The 20,445-nt window shown below is 41.8% G+C and overlaps 1 protein-coding gene across 1 annotated transcript in view; it reads right to left on the bottom strand.

Moving 5' to 3' along the window:
* MGAT4D (MGAT4 family member D) overlaps window positions 1-20,445 on the bottom strand; it is a 997,995-nt gene that overhangs the window by 436,764 nt on the left and 540,786 nt on the right. The window contains exon 6 of the mRNA XM_044060402.1: window positions 17,708-17,821. Within this exon, the coding sequence (XP_043916337.1) occupies window positions 17,708-17,821 (114 nt within the window). The remainder of the gene's footprint in view (window positions 1-17,707; window positions 17,822-20,445) is intronic.

Below are 20,445 nucleotides of genomic sequence, written 5' to 3'. Positions count from 1 at the left end.
TTTGATTCTTACACTCTGTTGTAGAAGGGTCCAGTATAACTTTGTTTAATGAATGCGTGACAGAGATCAAATACTTTATCATTTGAGTCTGGTAATTAAGTGCCCTAATGGCAAGGGTAGCAAAGGTATAAACCTTTTTTCCCCATCCGTCCTGACTGTGAGGCTTTCCAGGATGTCTTTTAGCCCCAGTATCTTTGTCAGTAGGTAGGGCACTTGAACTGGGCAGAAGCACAGAGGGTCTATCTGAACAGAGAGATACTGCAGAACAGTCTGCCATTGGATTTTTGTATAAACATTTTAGGCCATCAGGCAACTTGTAAAACCTGTCTGGCCACTTAGGAGCTGGTGGTTGAGAATCAAGTTTTTAGGCATGACATCTGCCTGGATGAGATGAGGAGGTTCGGAATCCTGTCTGACATGTATTAGAGAGCCTGGGATGTCTTCAGTAACTAAAACTTGAGGGGGTCTGTGCAGTCCTTTGGGGATGATGAGATGCAGTTCCTCTGACATATCTACAGTCTGCAAGGTATCAGAAGCCATTCCAGCTTCCCACACGGTCTCTGTAGTAGGCGACTGATAACCGGATGATGTCACAGGCTTTGCAAATGGAGTCAGAAAAGCTTGACTCTGGATCTGTTCAAGGCCTCTAAATTTTTCTTTGGTGGCAGAGCCAACCATCTTGTACTGGGCCAAGCTTTTAGGACACTTGGTCTTGAGAATAGTGATGAGAGTACACAGCCTAACAAAACTGAGGGAATTCATTGTAAAGTGCACATACCAAAAACTAAATAACCAAAACTCTGTGGACAGACACAGCAGGAACCTGAGTTTGCACTTGTTTCCTGCCTTACCTGTAACTAGTCTAGTCCAGATACAGATTTTCTGTATCCAGGACTGTTTATAAGCTTCTGAGAGGTGCCAAAGTCTGCTCTTCAATTTTTCCCTTAGATCTGCTAGTTCTCTCCTCTCCTGCACTTTTACTAGCTTATTAGTCTGGCACTTTACCAGACTTCTTGTAGTAATTATTGTAGCACACAAAAGTGCTACCAGCACTAAATGTTCTACAAGGAAACAGCTCCAGTACTTATTATTAATGCCCACCCCTCCAGGCATGTCTAAAGGTCAGTTCCTTATGCTTTCTCCTATTAACCTGGTGAACTTGGGCATTCTGAGCAATGTAGCAACTGCCTCATGTACTCTGACAACTATCTCCTCTTACCTCCCAACACTCAGACTTGCAAGAGATGCACTTATATATCCAAATTGGAAGCCACGCACTCTCCAGCCAAGACCAGAATAGCTGGTCAAGAGGAGAAGGTCAACACTTGCACCACACCGCATGGAACACATAGCCCTCCAGAACACACATCAGCACTGCCTTCACATAAAACACAAACCACACACCCACCTTCGCGGAGGCTCTCAATAAAACTCTACCCAAACAGCAGAGAACACCAAGGCAGACATGCACTCAACCACCACAACACAACACTAATCATGAGACACACAACTTTCCTAAACAGTGTGCCACTCAACCAAAGCCCCTAAGGCAAAACAGCATGCCCAACATACTAGTCATAGGTGACTCAATAGTGAGACACACTGATGTCCCACTCACTAGGCTGAATAAGGAGAAAGTAAAAGTCAGCTGCCTGTCAGGTGCCAGGATCTGCCACATAACGCATGCACTCAGGTCCCTCAACAACAGGTACAAATATGACTCTGTCATTGTACACGTGGGTGTGAATGACCTAAGATGTACCTCCCTGGACTACATGAAAAGAGACATGGAGGAGCTCTCGGATTATGTAGCCCAGGCGGGTATGAACCTAGCCCTGAACAGCATCCTACCATCACCCAGAATGATACCACAGTACAAGCAAAAAATGAGTAATTTCAAAAATTGGCTAAGTTTCTGGTGTTATTCTAAGGGGATCCAGTATCTGTCTGCCTGGGAAGACCTGATTGACAGTCCTCAATGCTTTGCCAGAGATGGCCTGCATCTGTCACCCCTGAACTTCCAGATACTGACCAAGGCTCTTGCCACTCCTATAGTCCCTTTTTAAGGCAGTGTTGCAAAGAGCAAATTACCACCGTAAAAGCTACAAACAAATGCAATCTGAGGGTCATGCTGCTCAAGGCTAGATGTCTAAATCTCAAAATGCACTCGCTCAAAGTACTCCTTAAAATGGAGAACATCAACATTTGAGCTTGTAACACAGACCTGGTTCAAAGGAGCAGAAAGCACCCCTGCACTACCAGGATATAACTCATTCCACACCTGTCGTCCCCGGAACTTGGACTAAAGCTCCAAAGGTGGTGGTGTTTCCATATTCATAAAGGATGCACACACCTCTAGACTGGTAGCCCAACATAACACATCAGAGATATTTCAGGTGCAGCTAACATAGGGTAAGATAGCAATTCAGGTCATAGCCTGCTATGGGTCCCCAACCATGTCCCAAGACTCACACTCCACATTCTTAAGCACCCTGGAGAATATTAGGGTCCAGCCTAATACTCTCATACTGGGTGACTTCAACTACCCCTCCATTAATTGGGAAAACTACTCATGTACCAATACACTTGCCCAACATTTCTTGGAATTCATAAAATTCCAATGCCCTGAACTAGCTCATTCTTACCCCCACTAGAGGTAGCAACATCCTTGACCATGTCATTACTAACATGGGCGACCGTTGCTCTACACCAATAGTAAACTCCTCACTGGTTAGATCCAACCACAAACTAATCACCTTGGCAATCCACATCCCTCCTATCCTCCCACCCCCCGCAAAGGTAACCACCAAGAAAAACTTCTCCAAAGCTAACTTTGGGCTCCTAAAAACAGAGGTGGCTAACTTCACAGCACCCATGCAAATGGAGAATAGTTGCATGACCGCTGAATCATACACCAATGCACTGTATGAACATGTACACAAATGCATGGATCTCACCATACCCAATAGAACCAAGATGCTCTCCTCCAAAAAAAGGAAGCCAATCTGGTGCTCCTGTGCCATAAACAAACTCTACAACAGGAGGAAACTGATGCAGAATAAGGTGAAGTCCCAAGACTGGAAAAACTCCCTTACCAGCCTCAACAAAACGTTCAGATCCATCATCAAATCCTCTGAAGCTAGCCATGAAAACAGAATTGCAGCAGATAGTAAGGACAACCACAAGGCCTTCTATAGTTATGTAAAGAATCTCCATGGCAATACCCAGATTTGCTCTGAGCTACTGCACAATGGTACCTCCTATACCGAGCCAACAGATATTGCCAATATACTGGCCGACAGATTCAGTGCCAACTTAACCCCCCCCCCCCCAAAGGACCAATCACAATACCAGTAAATTGCCAGGCACCCAGTATTACTGGTGCACAGGTTAAAACAGCACTGTCCAAGGCCAAGAATACAGCTTCTATGGGACCTGACAATATCCCTGGCTGTGTTCTACATGAACTACAGAGTGAACTGGCACATCACCTATGTTCCCTGTTCAATCACAGCCTCACCTCAGGGTTTGTCTGTACTGAATGGCGCACTGCTACAGTCATCCCTCTCCACAAAGGAGCAGTGACTACAGACCTGGGAACTATCACCCCATTAGCCTGACAAGTCTGATGCAAAGATATGGAATGCATCATGGACCTAATAAACAAGGATATAGGGAATCTCCAAACTCTGGATCCCACACAGTTTGGTTTTGTGAAGGGTAGATCATGCCTGCTCAACCTGGTTGACTTCTTTGAGTCAGTCACCAGAGCTGTGGATGAAGGCAAGGTGGTTCATACAGCCTACCTTGATCTGGCCAAAGCATTTGATACCATTCCCCACTCAGGAATCATAAAAACTCATTAAGCTAGGCATCAACCCCTAAATCACTAGGTGGGTTGCAAACTGACTCACAGATAGAACCCACAGTGTGAAAGTAGCTGACTCCAAGTCAGACTGCCACCAGGCACGAGTGGAGTCCCACAAGGTTTGGTCCTGGTTCCTCTCCTGTTTGGTATCTGCTTCTCTAAAGTCCACATCAACACAAAGGGACTCTGGCTGACAAAGTTTGCAGATGATTGCAAGTTGGGAGCTATTATTAATTCCCCAAGTGATGTTGACATCCTACAGAAAGGCCTCACTGAGACCAACGACTGATGTCAGAACCATGGCCTTAAGCTCAATGCCAAAACATGTGTCGTCATCCCCTTTGGGAGAAACCCAGTTCCCATGAATTACCACATCGGTGATAGTCCACTAAATGCAGAAAGCGTTATAAGAGATCTGGGAACACAGGCTGACAGCAACCTCTCTTCTGACCACCACATTGGCACTGTGGTCAGGAAGTCCTTCTATGTGGCACACCTCATTACTAAGGGTTTTGCATCCAGGAAGAAAGAGGTCATTGTCTCCCTCTATGCTTCCCTCATTAGGCCAATCATCGAGTATAATGCCCTATTTGGCATGCACCTCACTAGACAACTACAACAGCTGGAGAGGCTGCAATGGTGCTTCACAAAGAGGATCCTAGGCCTTAAACACTTGCCCTATATGGACAGACTCAAAAAACTCCAACTATTCTCTGTCTCCTATCACCTACTTAGAGGCAATCTCTGCTTGACTTACAAGGCCATGTCTGACCCAGCTCTGTTAGAAATGCTGCATCTAAAGAAATCCCAATCCCTCTGCACCACACACTCCAGAAACCTCAACCTCATTACTACAATCAACAGAACATGCTGGAGGGACAGGTTCATAACCCAGAGACTGCCCATGCTATGGAATAGACTTCCCGTACATGTCAAACAGAGCACCTCACTGGCTCTCTTCAACAGAAATCTTGACGAGTGGATGGGAAATAGAAAATTCACCCCGAGGATCACTCCAGTGGCTCTAGTTGACAGAGGCAATGGAATCTAAGGTCGGGTGGCACGATGCCTGGGTAATCCTATGGGCTAGGCTTGTAAAGGCTCCAGGGTCATTAGCCTAGTACACACCTATGAACCTATGTAATTCAAAAACTAAACAGCTTCCAAGAAGTCACCAAAGGAAAGTTTATTACGAAGTCACATTTATTCAGTGATAGCTTTCATCCATGCACAACAAGTGGACTTTATTGCTCAGTGAATGTGACTTGGTAATAAACTTTCCTTTGGTGACTTCTTGGAGAATGCTTATTTTTTGAATTACATCTTTAGTTCCTGCTCTGTTTGTGCACAGAGTTTTGGTTATTGAGAGTACAGAACCTTGACTTACAGGTTTTTGGAACAAATGGTTGACAGACTGAGCAAGATTTGTGATCGGTTTCTGGGCCTATGTATAAAAATATCCTTGCTATGCAAGTCCTTGTATGGAATCCAGGAGGGGTTGACAAAGACAAACAGCTGGTGTCAGAGCCATGGTCTAACACTAAATGCCAAGAAATGCATAACAGTATCCTTTGGGAAGTCATTCATCCTTTATAACTATCATATCATCAATGGATGATGGCAAAGTCGTTCACACTGCCTACCTTGACTTGGCCAAGGCATTTGACACAATACCTCACTTGGGTATTGTTGACAAACTCAAGAGGTTAGGTACAAACCCATTTGTCACCCAGTGGATAGCCAACTGGTCACAGACAGGACCTAGGAATTTAGAATTGGGGAGTCCACCTCTACAAAGAGGCCAGTCACAAGTGGAATCCCATCAGTCCTTGGACCTCTCCTTTTTGGCATTTACTTCTCAGAAATCAAGGCCAATGTCAGTGGTCTCTGGCTGACTAAATTTGCAGATGAGTGCAAATGAGGAGCTGTCATTGAATCTCACACTGACACGAATGTTCTCGAAGAGGGGCTGACACAGACAAACAACTGGTGTCAGAGCCATGGACTAAAACGAAATGCCAAGAAATGCATAATAGTATCCTTTGTTAAATCATCCATCCCTGGTAAAGTACAGTTTTGTACCTACCATAAATGTAGATGTTCGAGGATCCACATTGCTGCAGATATAACCTGTGGGTAGTCCGCTGTCCTCGGTCGGCCCGAATACCAAAGTGTTAGGCTGGCGTCGGTCATGGTCGCTCAGATCTGACGTCAGTACGCCGTGGTACTAAAGCGCATGACCAACGCCATATCCTCAGTCTTTCTTGCCCCAGATGTCAGAAGGCCTAAAAAAGAAAGGCCATAGCCAAAAATAGAAAAATACCCAATCACCAATATAGAAAAAATAGTTACCCCAAAAGCAACACAGCCACCCCAAACTACAGAGGGGAAGGAGGGAGGGTAAATTGGACTGCAGCAATGTGGATCCTCGAACATCTACATTTATGGTAGGTACAAAGCTGTACTATGTTCTTCATCTCACATTGCTGCAGTCATAACCTGTGGGTAGAATCCCAAAGCAAAGGTAAGGGAGGTTGGCAAAATCAGAAAGCATTAGGAGCTGCTAACATGCCCTGTAAAACTGCAGTGGCAAACCCAGCCCTAGATTTGGAATAAAGAGGGAGATGGTAATGTTTAGAAAAAGTGTGCACTGAACTCCAAGTAGCTGCCTCCAAAATATCCTTAGTAGCTACTCCCCTTAAAAAAGCAGTAGAAGTGGCAGTCGCCCTAGTGGAATGAGGTCTGATTCCAGCCAGAACCTCCTTACCATGATGAGAATAACAAAAAGCAATACAATGGCCAATCCACTTAGAAATAGTTTGTTTTGAAACAGGTTTTCCTTGTGAACCCAAGGCAAAAGAAATGAATAACTGTTGAGACTGCCTGAACCCTGTAATAATAATAACGTAACTGCCTGTGAATATCCAAAGAGTGCAAAATTTTTTCCCCTTTATTTTGGGGATCAGCATAAAATGTAGGCAAATGAATAGATTGGTTTAAGGCCACATTAGAAACAACTTTAGGCATAAAAGTAGGGTTAGTACGCAGGGATACCCTATCCTTATGAAATATCAGGAAGGGTTCAACTGCCATTAGAGCCTGTAATTCAGATACCCTCCTAGCAGACGTGATGGCCAACAAAAAAGCAGTCTTCCAAGACAAAAACTTCAACTCAGACGTAGCTGCAGGTTCAAAAGGAGGTAAAGTGAGCTTTTCCAACACAAAATTGAGATCCCAGGAAGGAGTAGGAGCTCTACGTGGGGGTCTTATGTTCTTTGCCCCTCTAAGAAATTGCTTAAACAAAGGGTGAGAGAATAATGGTGGGTCACAGTCATAGTGAGCAGAAATGGCTGCAGCATGAACTTTTACAGAGGAGAAAGACAAACCCTTGTCTAATAATTCTGTAAGATACTGAAGTGAAACACTCACATTAGGCACTGAAACATCAAAGCTCTTTGTTGTGCTCCAAAGAAACAATCTCCTCCATTTATCAGCATAAACTTTCCTTGTACTAGGCCGTCTGGCCTCCAAAATGACATTCAAAACTTGTTGAGGAAGCTGCGACCACCCCAGGGTCTAGAACAGAATACGCCAGGCTGTCAGATGTAGGGACTGTATCCTGACATTGAGGAAATGATTGCTTGCCTGGGACAAAAGGTGTGGAATTGATGGCAAAGGCCAAGGAGGCTCCCGTACTAAACTCCTCAGCAGAGGGTACCAGTGCTGACGTGGCCAATCTGGAGCTATTAGAATCATGCAAGGCTTGTCCTGTCTGACCTTCAGGAGCACCTTGGGAAGGAGAGGCAGAGGAGGAAAGGCATAGACGTGAAGGTTGTTCCAACTGAATGATAGAGCATCCACTTTCCAAGCTTTTGGGTGAAACATCTTTGTGCAAAACTTTGACAGTTGGAAATTTAGTGGAGAAGCGAACAGATCTATGTCTGGAGTCCCCCAAGCCACTGTCAACTGTTGAAATACATGAGGATCCAATTTCCACTCGTGGGGATCCACCATCTGTCTGCTCAAAACATCTGCTAAGGAGTTCTGTGCTCCTGGCAGAAACCTTGCCTGAAGAGTGAGGTGCAAACTCAGAGCAGTCTCCCACGAAATCATAGCTTGTCTGCAAAGAGGGTACGAATGGGTTCCCCCTTGCTTGTTGATGTACCACATGACTGTTGTGTTGTCTGTTTGAATCAACACCTGTCCTGGTTGAAGTAGATCCTTGAAAGCCATCAGTGCAAATTGGACTGCTAACATCTCCTTCATGTTGATATGCAAATGCTGTAGTCTGGAAGGCCACGTGTCTTGAATCCATTTCCCATTGAAGTGTGCTCCCCAAGCCATGTCTGAGGCATCTGTCGTTAAGATCTGACTCGCCTCTGGTCAGGTCACAGAGAGTCCCTTGTTTAGGTGACATTCCTGAGCCCACCACAAAAATTCCCTTTGGATGCAAGGTATTATCTGAATGACAGTGTCCAAATCGTGGCAGTGTTGAGTCCATACACTTTTGAGATACCATTGTAGCTTCCTCATATGTAGTTTGGCATTGGGAAGTACCAGAATACAAGATGCCATGAACCCCAAGGCCTGAAGGACTGTCCTTGCAGTCAGCATGGACAGTAGGGATAATTGCTGGAAGTAAAGGTGAAGATTTCTTTGTTTGTCCGGGGTCAGAAAAGCCATCTGAGAGGCTGTATTCAGTCTCACACCCAGAAAGCACATGTCCTGAGAGGGTACTTAGACTGGACTTTGTTTCGTTCACAGAATACCCTAGGCACCTTAACACTGCCATAACATACTGTAGATGGTGAAGTAACTTGACTTTGTCTTGAGCAAGAATCAGGCAATCGTCCAAATAAGGATAAATTTGAATTCCTCTTAGTCTTAAGAAGGCTATCACCGGAGCCAGGACCTTTGTGAACACCCTGGGCGCAGTAGATAAGCCAAAGGGCAATGCAGAGAACTGATAATGAAAAGTACCAGCCAACGCAGGAACCTCCTGCAGCTGGGCCTGATAGGAATGTGAAGATAAGCCTCTTTGAGATCCAGAGTTACCATCCAGTGATCTTTGCCTAGCAGAGGCAGAAGCTGCTGCAAAGTTAACATCTTGAATTTTGGAATGTCCAGGTATGTGTTGAGAATAGACAAATCCAGAATTGGCCTCCAAGTGTTTCCTTTCTTTGGTACAAGGAACAGGCGAGAATAAAATCCTAGGCCTACTTCTGACGGAGGGACCCCCTGGATAGCCCCCATTTTTAAAAGTAAAGAAATCTGCTTGTGAGCCTCCGGCTTTTGCTGAGGAGGAACGTCTGGCATGCCTTTGAAAGAAGGCAAGGTGTGAAAATAAAACTTGTAGCCTCGATCTATAATGTCCAACACCCATTTGTCCTGGGTGACTAAAAGCCAATTTTGCTTGAAAAGTGCCAACTTTCCTCCCAGAGGAGCTTCCAGACAGGAGGGATCTGGCAGCTGGAGATACAGGTCATTGGGTCTGTTTATGAAAAGGCTGACCCCTGCCCTCACCGGAAGATTGTGCAGGGGAACTCCAAGTCCTAGGTCTGAAAGAACCCTGAGCATGAGCTCTGCCCCTACCACGTCTAGATCTGCCCCTAGACTGTAAATCAGAAGAAGGATAAGCCCATCCCTTTGCAGGCCAATTTCTGCTAAACTTAGGGGGCTGCACCTGTAAAAATTCCTTAACTGTCTGCATGGACTTAGCTTTGTCTTCCATTTTCTTCAAACCGACTCCACAGGAGAACCAAACAGAACTTCAGATTGAAGGGGAGCATCCAAAATTCGAGCTTTAACATGCTCTGACAAATTCTGATCCTTAAGCCAGGCGTGCCTACGAATAACTGAACCAGTGGCAGCCATCCTGGAAGAAGCCTGAAGAGCATCAAAGCCACACTGCAAAGAATGCTTACCTACCTGATCAGAGGCATGAACTAAATCCTGCAATTCCTTACACTCTATACCCTCTGCCAAAGCATCTACCTTAGATTTCAACTGACTTAAGAGAAAATTCTGGTACTTCAGCATATGAAACTGGCAATTTAAAGCCCTCATCGCTAGAGTGGAGGAGGTATACACTTTTTTACCCCACCTATCCAAAGCTCTAGAATCTTTATCCAGAGGAACTGGATTCTTTACAACAGAAGCCCTGACACCCTTAGGTCCCTGGCTAATAGTTTCCGGGTCAGCTCTAGGACTCTTATACAAATATTTATGAGCCTCTGGCACTCTGTAATACCTGTCTGGCTTGACAGGGGCAGGAGGTAAAGAATCAGGATTAAGGGAAGCTTCAGAAAAAACATCCTGAACAACATCCAAAACAGGGGGAATAGCCAAGGGCCTATGCTGTGGTAAAAACAAAAATTCCCTAAGCCTCTTACGAGAATCTGAGAAATCCTGACCTTCCCACTTAAAATGCTCCCTCATGGAATGCAGGGTTTCAGAAAAGGAAAAATCCTCTGGAGGGGAAGCAGAAGGACAGGAATCCTCTGCATCTGAATCAGAATAGGGAGGAAAATCCTGAATGTCCTCAGCTGAAGACTCAGAGTAATCTGAGGAATGCTCCAATCCTTCCACCTCTGGCTCCACCCTAGGCCTCTTATCCGGAGGGGGCATAGAACCTCTGATTAAAGTAATCAAATCCTCCGCCATTTTCAGCATATGCTTTTTAGGTACAGAACCTGCAGAACTAGGGCTGACGCCTGTGCTAGAAAGACCAGGCCTGGCTTTGGAAGGTGCTTTAGTGACAGAAGTAGAAGGCCTAACAACCTTATGTAAAGAAGGGACTACAGAGACTTGAGAGGCCCCCTCAGCCTGACCTGACTCCTGAGAGGCCACTTCCTGTAAGACTAAAGGCTCCCCCTGAGATTCAGCTGAAACCTCAGCTGGATCCACAGATTCCACCGTAGTTTCCAAAGAACCGGCGTCCGTAACGGACGACTCATCCTGCTTGGACTTTAACAATTTTTCTTTTCGCTTCTTAGCGGTAGCGGGCGTCGGAGGATCCGACGGCATATTGTAGTTGCACCGCTTACCGAAAACAAGTCTAGCACAATCTAACCTGCGTTTAATGGTGCGCTTATTAAATCTAGCGCAAAAGCGACACCCGACTACGTCGTGCTCAGGCCCCAAGCAAGGAATACAGAGAGAGTGGTAATCCCTATGAGGTATCTGTTTCCCACAAGAAATACAATTATTTAATTTTTCTGACATCCGGATTTAACTGAGGCAAGAAAAGACAAAAATATTCCCCAACGGGGTACTTAGCCCAACTTGGTCTTCGGTCTGAAACACAGAATACGAAAATTTCAGGACGCCGAACGGCACTTGCAAATGCTGCTTCTGCTTCGGACCATGCGGCAAGAAAGACTGAGGATATGGCGTCGGTCATGCGCTTTAGTACCACGGCGTACTGACGTCAGATCTGAGCGACCATGACCGACGCCAGCCTAACACTTTGGTATTCGGGCCGACCGAGGACAGCGGACTACCCACAGGTTATGACTGCAGCAATGTGAGACGAAGAACATCTATCATACTGACAACACACCCTTTAGAGTTGACCCAGTAATCAGGGACCTAGGGACACACACAGCCAGTAATCTGGTCTTTGATCATCACGTGTCTACAGTGGTGAGGAAATCATTCTATGTTGCACAACTTATGAACAAAGGTATGGCATCTAAGTCCAAGGAAGTCATTGTTCCACTGTATTCGTCATTCCTCAGACCATTCATTGAGTACAATGCCCCCTTTGGTATGTACCTAACCAGGCATATTCCAACAACTGGAATGTCCACAGAGGTTCCTCATTAAAAGAATACACGGCGCAAGTAATACGTCCTATGCAGACAGCCTCAAGGCCGTATCCCTGTATTCTGTCTCCTACAGGCTTTTGAGGGGAGAGCTATACCTAGAATACAGGGCATTGTCAGACCCTGCTCTGATGGACCTCTTACATAAAGACAGCACCAGAATTACCTGTTCTAAAGACATAAACCTTGTCTGTGATATAAATAGGACCTGCTGGAGAGATAGGTATGTATCCCAGAGACTACCCCATCTATGGAACAGACTCTCTATCCATGTGAAGCAGAGTTCCTCCCTAACCCAATTCAAGTGCAACTTGGACAACTGGATGGGAAATTCATCCCTGGTTTGGCACCTACTGAATGTCTCTAATGGACAGAGGTAACCTGTAAATGGTTAATCTCCCAGGTCCATGCTTATACTTATCAAGGGTATTGGAACTTGTCAGAAATTTTGGATGCATGGCTAGGCTTAAAAAGGCCCTTGTGGTCACTAGCCTAGTAAACACTTATGAACCTATGAAACTATCTGTCTACCACACTCGCACTTTCCCTTCCTAGCTGACATCTACAGCTTTCAACAAGATACCATAAGATAGAGAGGAAGCTTCCCCAATGAGGCACTTATCTGGATAAATGACTGAAGCAAAAGTACCAATGACTAAACAGTCCAGTGCAGGCATGACCTGCATTTGACCTGGCGGCGAGATAGTCTGGAGATCCATGCTTGTACATCTGTGTATATACCCCAACACATATGCGCTGAAGTTATACATCGGACATACGACCCACAGAAGGTAAAGTTTTGGCATCCTGTTTGGATGTCAGCAGTGACAACCCATATGTCAGGAAACTTGCAACAGTGATTTCAGTCAGGACATCTCCTGTACCCTGATATTAAAGCCAACTTTATTAACGATATATAATTTATATACCAGAATGTAATAAAATAAGAAATAATAACTACTGGTAACAGTAGTATCTTTTAACTCCCAACGCACACACATGACCATCAATTACAGACATTTGCAGGACTGTAACTTACTACCTCAGGTATTCGGCTGTGTCAAATGAATGAATAAATACATACAAACTGGCACACAGGAATTCATCTTTCCATCTCATTGCTGTCAGAATAATGTGCAACTACCAGATACACCTCAACCTTTTATCTCAAGAATCAAAGAGAAAGTAAAAACAAATGGTGGACAAAGGACCAAAATGAGGAACAGCTATTGCCTTTGCATATTTAGACATTTGGCAGAATAACAGTCTTTGCAATAGCATTCTTCTATTTTTTGAAGTCTATTAACTCTGTAGTCTTCACTGATTTTCCAGAAATTTTTTTTTTACAAGGAACAGACCAAAATATGATGCAAAATTAGGGACAATTGAGAATTAATTTGCTCCCCATATGTGTGTATGTATATATATATATATATATATATATATATATATATATATATATATATATATATATATATATATATATATATATATATATTCAGAATAGTCTTTTGTCAACATATTAAAATCTGCAAACTGGTCCATATTACATACCTTACTCCTTGATGATGCAGTCAACTATTTTAATTCTACATTTGCTAACATCCTTAATAGCTTAGCTCCCCTTCATTCAAAAAGGACAGAAAAACGATCATGCTCCATCGTTATCAAATCCAACTAAAGACATATGCGAATATACCATGGAATGAATGGCTAAACAAGAAAATTAGCATAAATCAACAAAAGCCTCTGACATCAGGTTGAAAAACAAGTTGCAAAACACAAAAAACAGCTTTACAGTGACCTTCAAGCCACCAACAAAAATAGCCCCCCCCCCAAAATTCTGGTCATCCATAAATTCACTACTCAACCCAGAAATTAACAGTGACCCAAATCCTCATCCTGATAAATCACATCATCAAATTGACACTATATTTAATACATTGCACTGACAGTATAGCAATCCAAATAACAACTAACCTCAACAAGCACACATCCTCAAATTTAGATTTGACTAATACCAATCCCACAGCACTCCCTGCTCACTATACAATTCCTAAGTATTATCCATCTTCTCCCCACTCAAAGTACATACAAGATCCTTGAACAAATTCCCTAAAGTTCTCATTGCAAACTGTCCCTACAAATCTTATTAAAAAACTCCTATATAAACTAAAATTCAACTCAGCCTCTGCAATCAACCTTCCATTTGAATACCTTGGACTATCTACAGATGCCATAGCTTAGACTGTCAGCATTCTTCTTAACAGATCCATTACTGAAACATATGGCCCAACAGTATGGAAAAAGTTCTACAACCTTCCTTTGCATAAAGAAGGGTGACTCCACTGAAGTATCTAAGTTTTGTCCCATTGCCATTCTATCTCCAAAATATTAGAGGAATGCATCCATCACCAACTCCTCAATTATCTCCTCAAAAATGAATTACTCACCCCCACTGAACTTGGCTTTAGGCCAGCCCACAGTGTCCCTAAAGCAATACTTTCTTTCATGAACACCATGAATAGCTCTAGGGACTCTGGAACAGTTGTTTTCTCACTATTTTTAGACCTCTAAAAAGCTTTGGTAATGTTTTATACTCAAAACTGCTTCCACTCTCTAAACTTGGTCTTTCCTTTTTCACCATCAACTGATTTTCAAGCTATCTAAGAGACAACAATCAGTAAAATGGCAAGGCTCTCTTTCTTCTAATTTTCCAGGATCACTGGTGTCCCCCAAGGCTTCATTTGTGGCTCCCTGGTTTTCAACATTTTTACTAATGAGTTTCACATCCCCTCTTGTCAGTGCACTCAGATTCAGTATGCAGATGACTGTACTATCATCTGTTCCCCAGATAACGTGTCCCACCTTCAACAAATAACCCAATAAGCTTTTTCTCTGGAAACCTGGCTTTATAACTCTCAACTGTTACTCAACCCCCCCCCCCCCCCAAAAAAAAAAAAAAAAAAACAAAAAAACTTCTCATCCCCAAAATGTCCTACTGGCAACTCAACTTTTAAAATCCATTCCCAAGATAAATCAGTAATTGAAGTTGTTCCATACACCAAACTCTTAGGCAACTCTGTTGATGAAAAATTAAAATCTGATTTCTGCAACTAGAACAATATTAAAACAAAAACATCAAAAACTGAGGATACTATACAGATACAAATATTATTTAGATGCATCTACCAGAATTACCCTAGTCATTACCTGCCTTTTACCTTCATTCTTGTACGTACTGCCTATTCTTACCAATCTTCAAATCTCATTTAAATCCATAACTGAATCTTGATACAATAAAATAGCTAAATTTACAACTAGTTCCGTGCAATCACTGTACACCCCTATGAACTCTAAAACAGCTTAAATTACCTCAGCACCTTATCTATCTACAGCTTATAACGGCTCATAGCATTATTTATGAGCCCACTGCCTGCCCAGCCCTAAAGTCTGCAATTCACAGCTATATTCCTACAGGATCGCTCACATCAGAAGACAAACCATTCCCCTCACTTCATAAACCTAATAAATCTGCCGGAACAATCATCCACTCCGACTCTGTCACTGAAGCTTGGAACAACCTTCCTATTAATATCAGATCAAACTCTAACCTCCCTGTCTTCCAACATGCATTACAGCAATTCCTAAGTAAAGCATGGATCTGTTCCTGCGCTAAACCTGGTTAAGAATAACAGTATCTTCAACCTACACCCTAGTTTATATGTTTCCTTTTCTTATTTACAAACATCACTATTAGCGTACTTCATTTTACACATTTATAGCACTCTTTTCTGAATCTCATACCATTGATCCTTCTAGTGTTTTTCACCTGCCTTCTACCTGATGTTCCTAGTTAAATCTATATTAAACATTCAGTCTTCCTCTTATATTTACAAACATCGCTATTAGTGCACTTCATTTTACACATTTATAGCACTCTTTTCTGAATCTCATACCATTGATCCTTCTAGTGTTTTTCACCTGCCTTCTACCTGATGTTCCTAGTTAAATCTATATTAAACATTCAGTCTTCCTCTTATATTTACAAACATCGCTATTAGTGCACTTCATTTTACACATTTATAGCACTCTTTTCTGAATCTTCTCATACCAATGATCCTTCTACTGTTTTTCACCTCTTATAATGTTTGTCTCAACTGCCTTTCCCATTTTCTTGCTACCTAAATAATACTTAGATTTTCTTAGTCTTATACTTATATCTGCCGATACACATTGTTATACCACTGTTTATTTGATGTTTATCTTTTTATTATATTTTATTTGGTGTGCTTTGGAGTTTTCTCCCTTGGCCTCTGCTGAAAATGGATTCTCTGGACCTAGTCAGGCTTTTCCAGTAAACAAATGTCAACAAATAAATAAATAAATAATAGCAGGTTTAGCAATAGCATATATTTTCTGAAGGATATGACGCCTGAAACTCAAATGTATGTGCATATTTAGTGATTTCAACCTACAATGATTTCCTAGAAAATCACAAATGTTCTGAGGAACAGACAAAAATACAAGACAAAAACCTGGACATTCTGCAAAATTCTGGACAGTTAAGAGGTGTTACTTGTCTCATGCATTCAAAAGAGATGAAGCAGTGTATGGGTTCAAGATATTTACTGTGCATAAACATTGCCAGGAACTGTAACTGGAACATATATTTAAGTAACTGATTCACACACTATTTCAAACACACTCGCATATGCATCACCATTCATGCCTGCACTCATTCTGACTGTACAAAGTGGCACTGTTCATGCACGTGCTCAGTACTTGTATACATGTGCTATCTAGCTACAGTGGTTCAATAGGAACATTACACATATGCTTTACAAGAGGTATGCTGCAGTCACCACTAATTTAGTAGACCACACATGGAAAAAACATACCAAGACATGATGCACATATAGGGAAAGTTTAAAGCTTATATGCCCCCACACATGCATACAGGCATATATACATTTATTCATACAGACACACACACACACACACACACACACACACACACACACACACACACACACACACACACACAAAAACAACAAACTAACCTTCTTCATACATGCTAGCAGTAGCAGGCACAGTGCCTGAAAAAAAATAATATATACTTAAAAAAACACTCATTCCTGCATTCACACCTACTTAAGCAAGTTAACTACTTCCTTCTTCCTGACTAAGTCTGTGACATCTGAGGCAGCCTAAATCAATAGGAAGGGCTCCATGCTGTTTCATGCGACAGGCCAGTGAGACATTCGTCGTGACACTGTTGGTGCCAAATGAACCCAAACGATTGCCAAGTAAACCTAATGCCAGCTGTTTTAAAAACAATGCAGATAATCAAATGAAGACATTTTTTTTTGTTTCAGATCGCCTGAGAGCTCCGCACATGCATGGAGTTATGAGGACCCAAAACAAAACAGAAAGTCAAAAGTCAACTGTTATTTTTAATTTAAAATTAACAGTTGACTTTCCAAATTAACACAATTTTTTTTGATAGGGGAGGGGGATATAGCCCCAACATCCAGTACCACAAGCAATTCCTGCCATACATATCACAGATGACAGCACATTTTATATGGAATGCCGACATACGTCATAGGAGACATACTATTTTGCACAGAATATTTACATACACATTATGTGTGATAGCACATTTTACATAACAAACATTTTTATTTCTGTCATTAACAATGACAGCAGCTGAAATGCAGCATTAAAAACCCTAACAATGCAGCATACATATATCAGTCAGTAAATGCTGCCCTGGTGTATTCTGCATTCCAACACATAAATGTCATAGCACAGCATAGTGTAAATAAAATAAAACTTGCTTGCTTTGTCTAGGACATGATTTGACAGCACAGTCCCAAAGAGAAACCTGCATATCCCAGGCTTTGTCTGTTTGCACTGGTTTTGTTCAGCGCCATATTCAAGGTTACAAAAACATTAATTTGCTGTTTGCTCACTATTTCTGTTTTAGCTGCACATTTTAAAAATTTACCTCACTCTTTCCTGAGTATCTCCTAAGGTTTCTTTCAGATTGGACAAGTCAGGATAAAAGCTGGCAGGTGGTGAGATTACTTCAATGAGTCCAGACTTCACTTCTTTTGGGAACCTGAAATATCAATTAGGAAATTAATAACGTGTGCTTTCCCAAATAAAATGAAAATCAGACATTAATAGAAATCATATTTTTAGTTTACATGGGTCTATATCACATAGTCGAAGTCTTATAACTTCAAACATGTAATGTTTGAACCATTATGTTCGAAGTTGCAAAACTTGACTGTGGATATAAAAAAAATAAATAAAGAACGTTAAACAAAATAAACTGCTTTAAGTAGGGGGCAAGCCCCCCCTGCACCCTCACATCCCCTGCTACTTAAATATACCAACTCTGAGATTGCACCCCATTGAACAAAATGGAAACCTCCGCTTATGGAGATTTCCATTGAAACGCTCGAACTTATGGTCTCAACCATATGACGTTTGAACTTGTAAAAGTTCGGCTATGTGATAGGAACCCATTTAAACACTAATTAATCAACACTTGAAAACTTTTGCTTAAATCATAGAATTACATAGCTTCTGACTGGAAGTGTTGCTTTCCTCTCCAGTTTACTGGTCTAGGATACATTTACTGATCTCTGCTGCAACTAATTTCATCACTGTGTTTGTCATATGTTGTACTCCCCATATTGTAATGTTCCTACCTCTTGCAATCCTTCTTCAATGCACAGTCTTACAGTTTTCTGCCTTGACCGCCTTTTAAGGCTAATGCAAATGCACAAGGACAGTTCTGACTAAGAGCTGCATGATCTAAACCCAGTAAAAACTGTATGGTCTCTGCTGAAATTAATTATCTGTAAATCACAAAACATGGCTAGTCAGGCAACTGAACTGTGGCTCAGCCCTGGTATTGTGGTCACACTTGGAAATCGAATTGCAAATGTTAACTGTACCCAAATCTTATAAATATTATAAAAGAATGACTGTATGTTTGACTATAGAAAATGATCATAAACATTTAACTAGCTGTGCAGTGTAGAGGCTAGCAGAAATAAATAACAGAAGACTACTTCTCCAAAGCAGATCACTTGTGCTACAGAGCGAAAGATTGGTCAGATGTGGCCCTATCCAGGAAAATGGATCAATCATCCCACCATACCAATACCCCATTATTTGGCTGACTCTTCACAATTACCATAGCACTGATCAAAACTGTACATATTACTTTCTTCTTTACATTTACAGTGATCACAGATACATGGATTGAATGTAAACTTTTTATTTCAAGTTTTACAGCAAAAACAGTGACAGCCATTTTCTAAACAAAACAAAAAGCTCTCATGTTGAAAACAGACTTAGCATGAGTAACAGAAAACTTCCTTTCCCTTGAAACTCACATTTATTGAACATGTATCTGGCAAGGCATTAAACTAAAAAGACATGCTAGGTAACAATTTAAAACGTCGGGACCCAGTAGATATAGTCCCAAAACTAGAAGACTAAATGGCTTAAAAAATACTGACTTACATAAGTTAAGTCAAAGATGGCCAGTTCTCAGAATATTCTTTTATTTGAGGTATGGTGATCTCAACATTAGTAAATTTAAGTTCAAGTGTGTGGGAGCTTGTCCCCCCAACACTTTGTGGTGCAGGAGGGCTTGCCCCCAGCAAAGAAGAAGTTTAAAGGTGAAGAATAATGTTTGAAATTTGCACTTCTACATTTGTGGTGTTTTTCTTGACATACTGGCACGTGGCATTCGACATGCTGTGATTCATGGTCAAACAGCATATAGTAAAGCACTATTAGTTATGTGCAAGGTTCAGGGTGCAGGGATTTAAACACAATGTGTAACACATTTGCTAACAGCCTGCGACTGACCACTGAATACAGATGTCCCTTTTGTGAATCAGCCCAGAAGCACTGTATGGTGAAGTGACCTGGTCAGAATCACACATCAAATCTTAAACAGAATGCAGCTCATTAACAGCTAATGGCTTACTCATCTACACTAAGTGCCAGGCAAGCTCTGTTGTAGCCCTACACAGTGCATTTCACACCTATGTGCCTTTTAAAAAAGCTAAATTAAAAAAAAATATTAATAGTTAAAATATTAACATTTATTTATTTATTTACTTATTTATTATTGTATTTACTTGCATTTGTTAACTAGGAAAGTCTTATTGGGTAATGCCCCCTTTTCAGCAGAGGCTTAGGAAGAAAAGCTCCAGAGAAATCAACATTAAATTTGCAGACTTCAAGCTGTTCAGTTTATTCACAACCAAATAATAATCACGGTCTCTCAACAAAACAAGGAAACCAATGACCATACCCAAGGAACCTGAATCATTTGATGATTGTTTTGTTTACTATAATTCATTCCTCTCTTCATACTATAACTAGTCTGTGGAACCATGTACTTACACACACACACACACACACACACACACACACACACACACACACACACACACACACACACACACACGTGTGACCGACAATTACAACCCATTGTATGACAGTGTACAGCTCAGATATTTGTTGCGATTAAATGAATGAGCAAATATGTAAATAATGACCGAGAAATGTATTTCAGCTCACTGCTTTGAAAACCATACAGTGCAACCGATTGTACCCCCATGATCTCCCAATCTCTTAGTTCAGGAATCAGAGGACAGTGAATGAAGTGCTCATCCATTCAACAGCTTTTATTTTACAAAAAAGTATTGATTT

Source organism: Protopterus annectens, chromosome 2.part0 (genome assembly GCF_019279795.1).
Source record: "Protopterus annectens isolate FY-2018-M chromosome 2.part0, PAN1.0, whole genome shotgun sequence".
NCBI classification, from domain to species: domain Eukaryota; kingdom Metazoa; phylum Chordata; order Ceratodontiformes; family Protopteridae; genus Protopterus; species Protopterus annectens.
The sequence above is the reverse complement of the archived record's forward strand: the minus strand, read 5'-3'. Positions and strand labels throughout refer to the sequence as shown.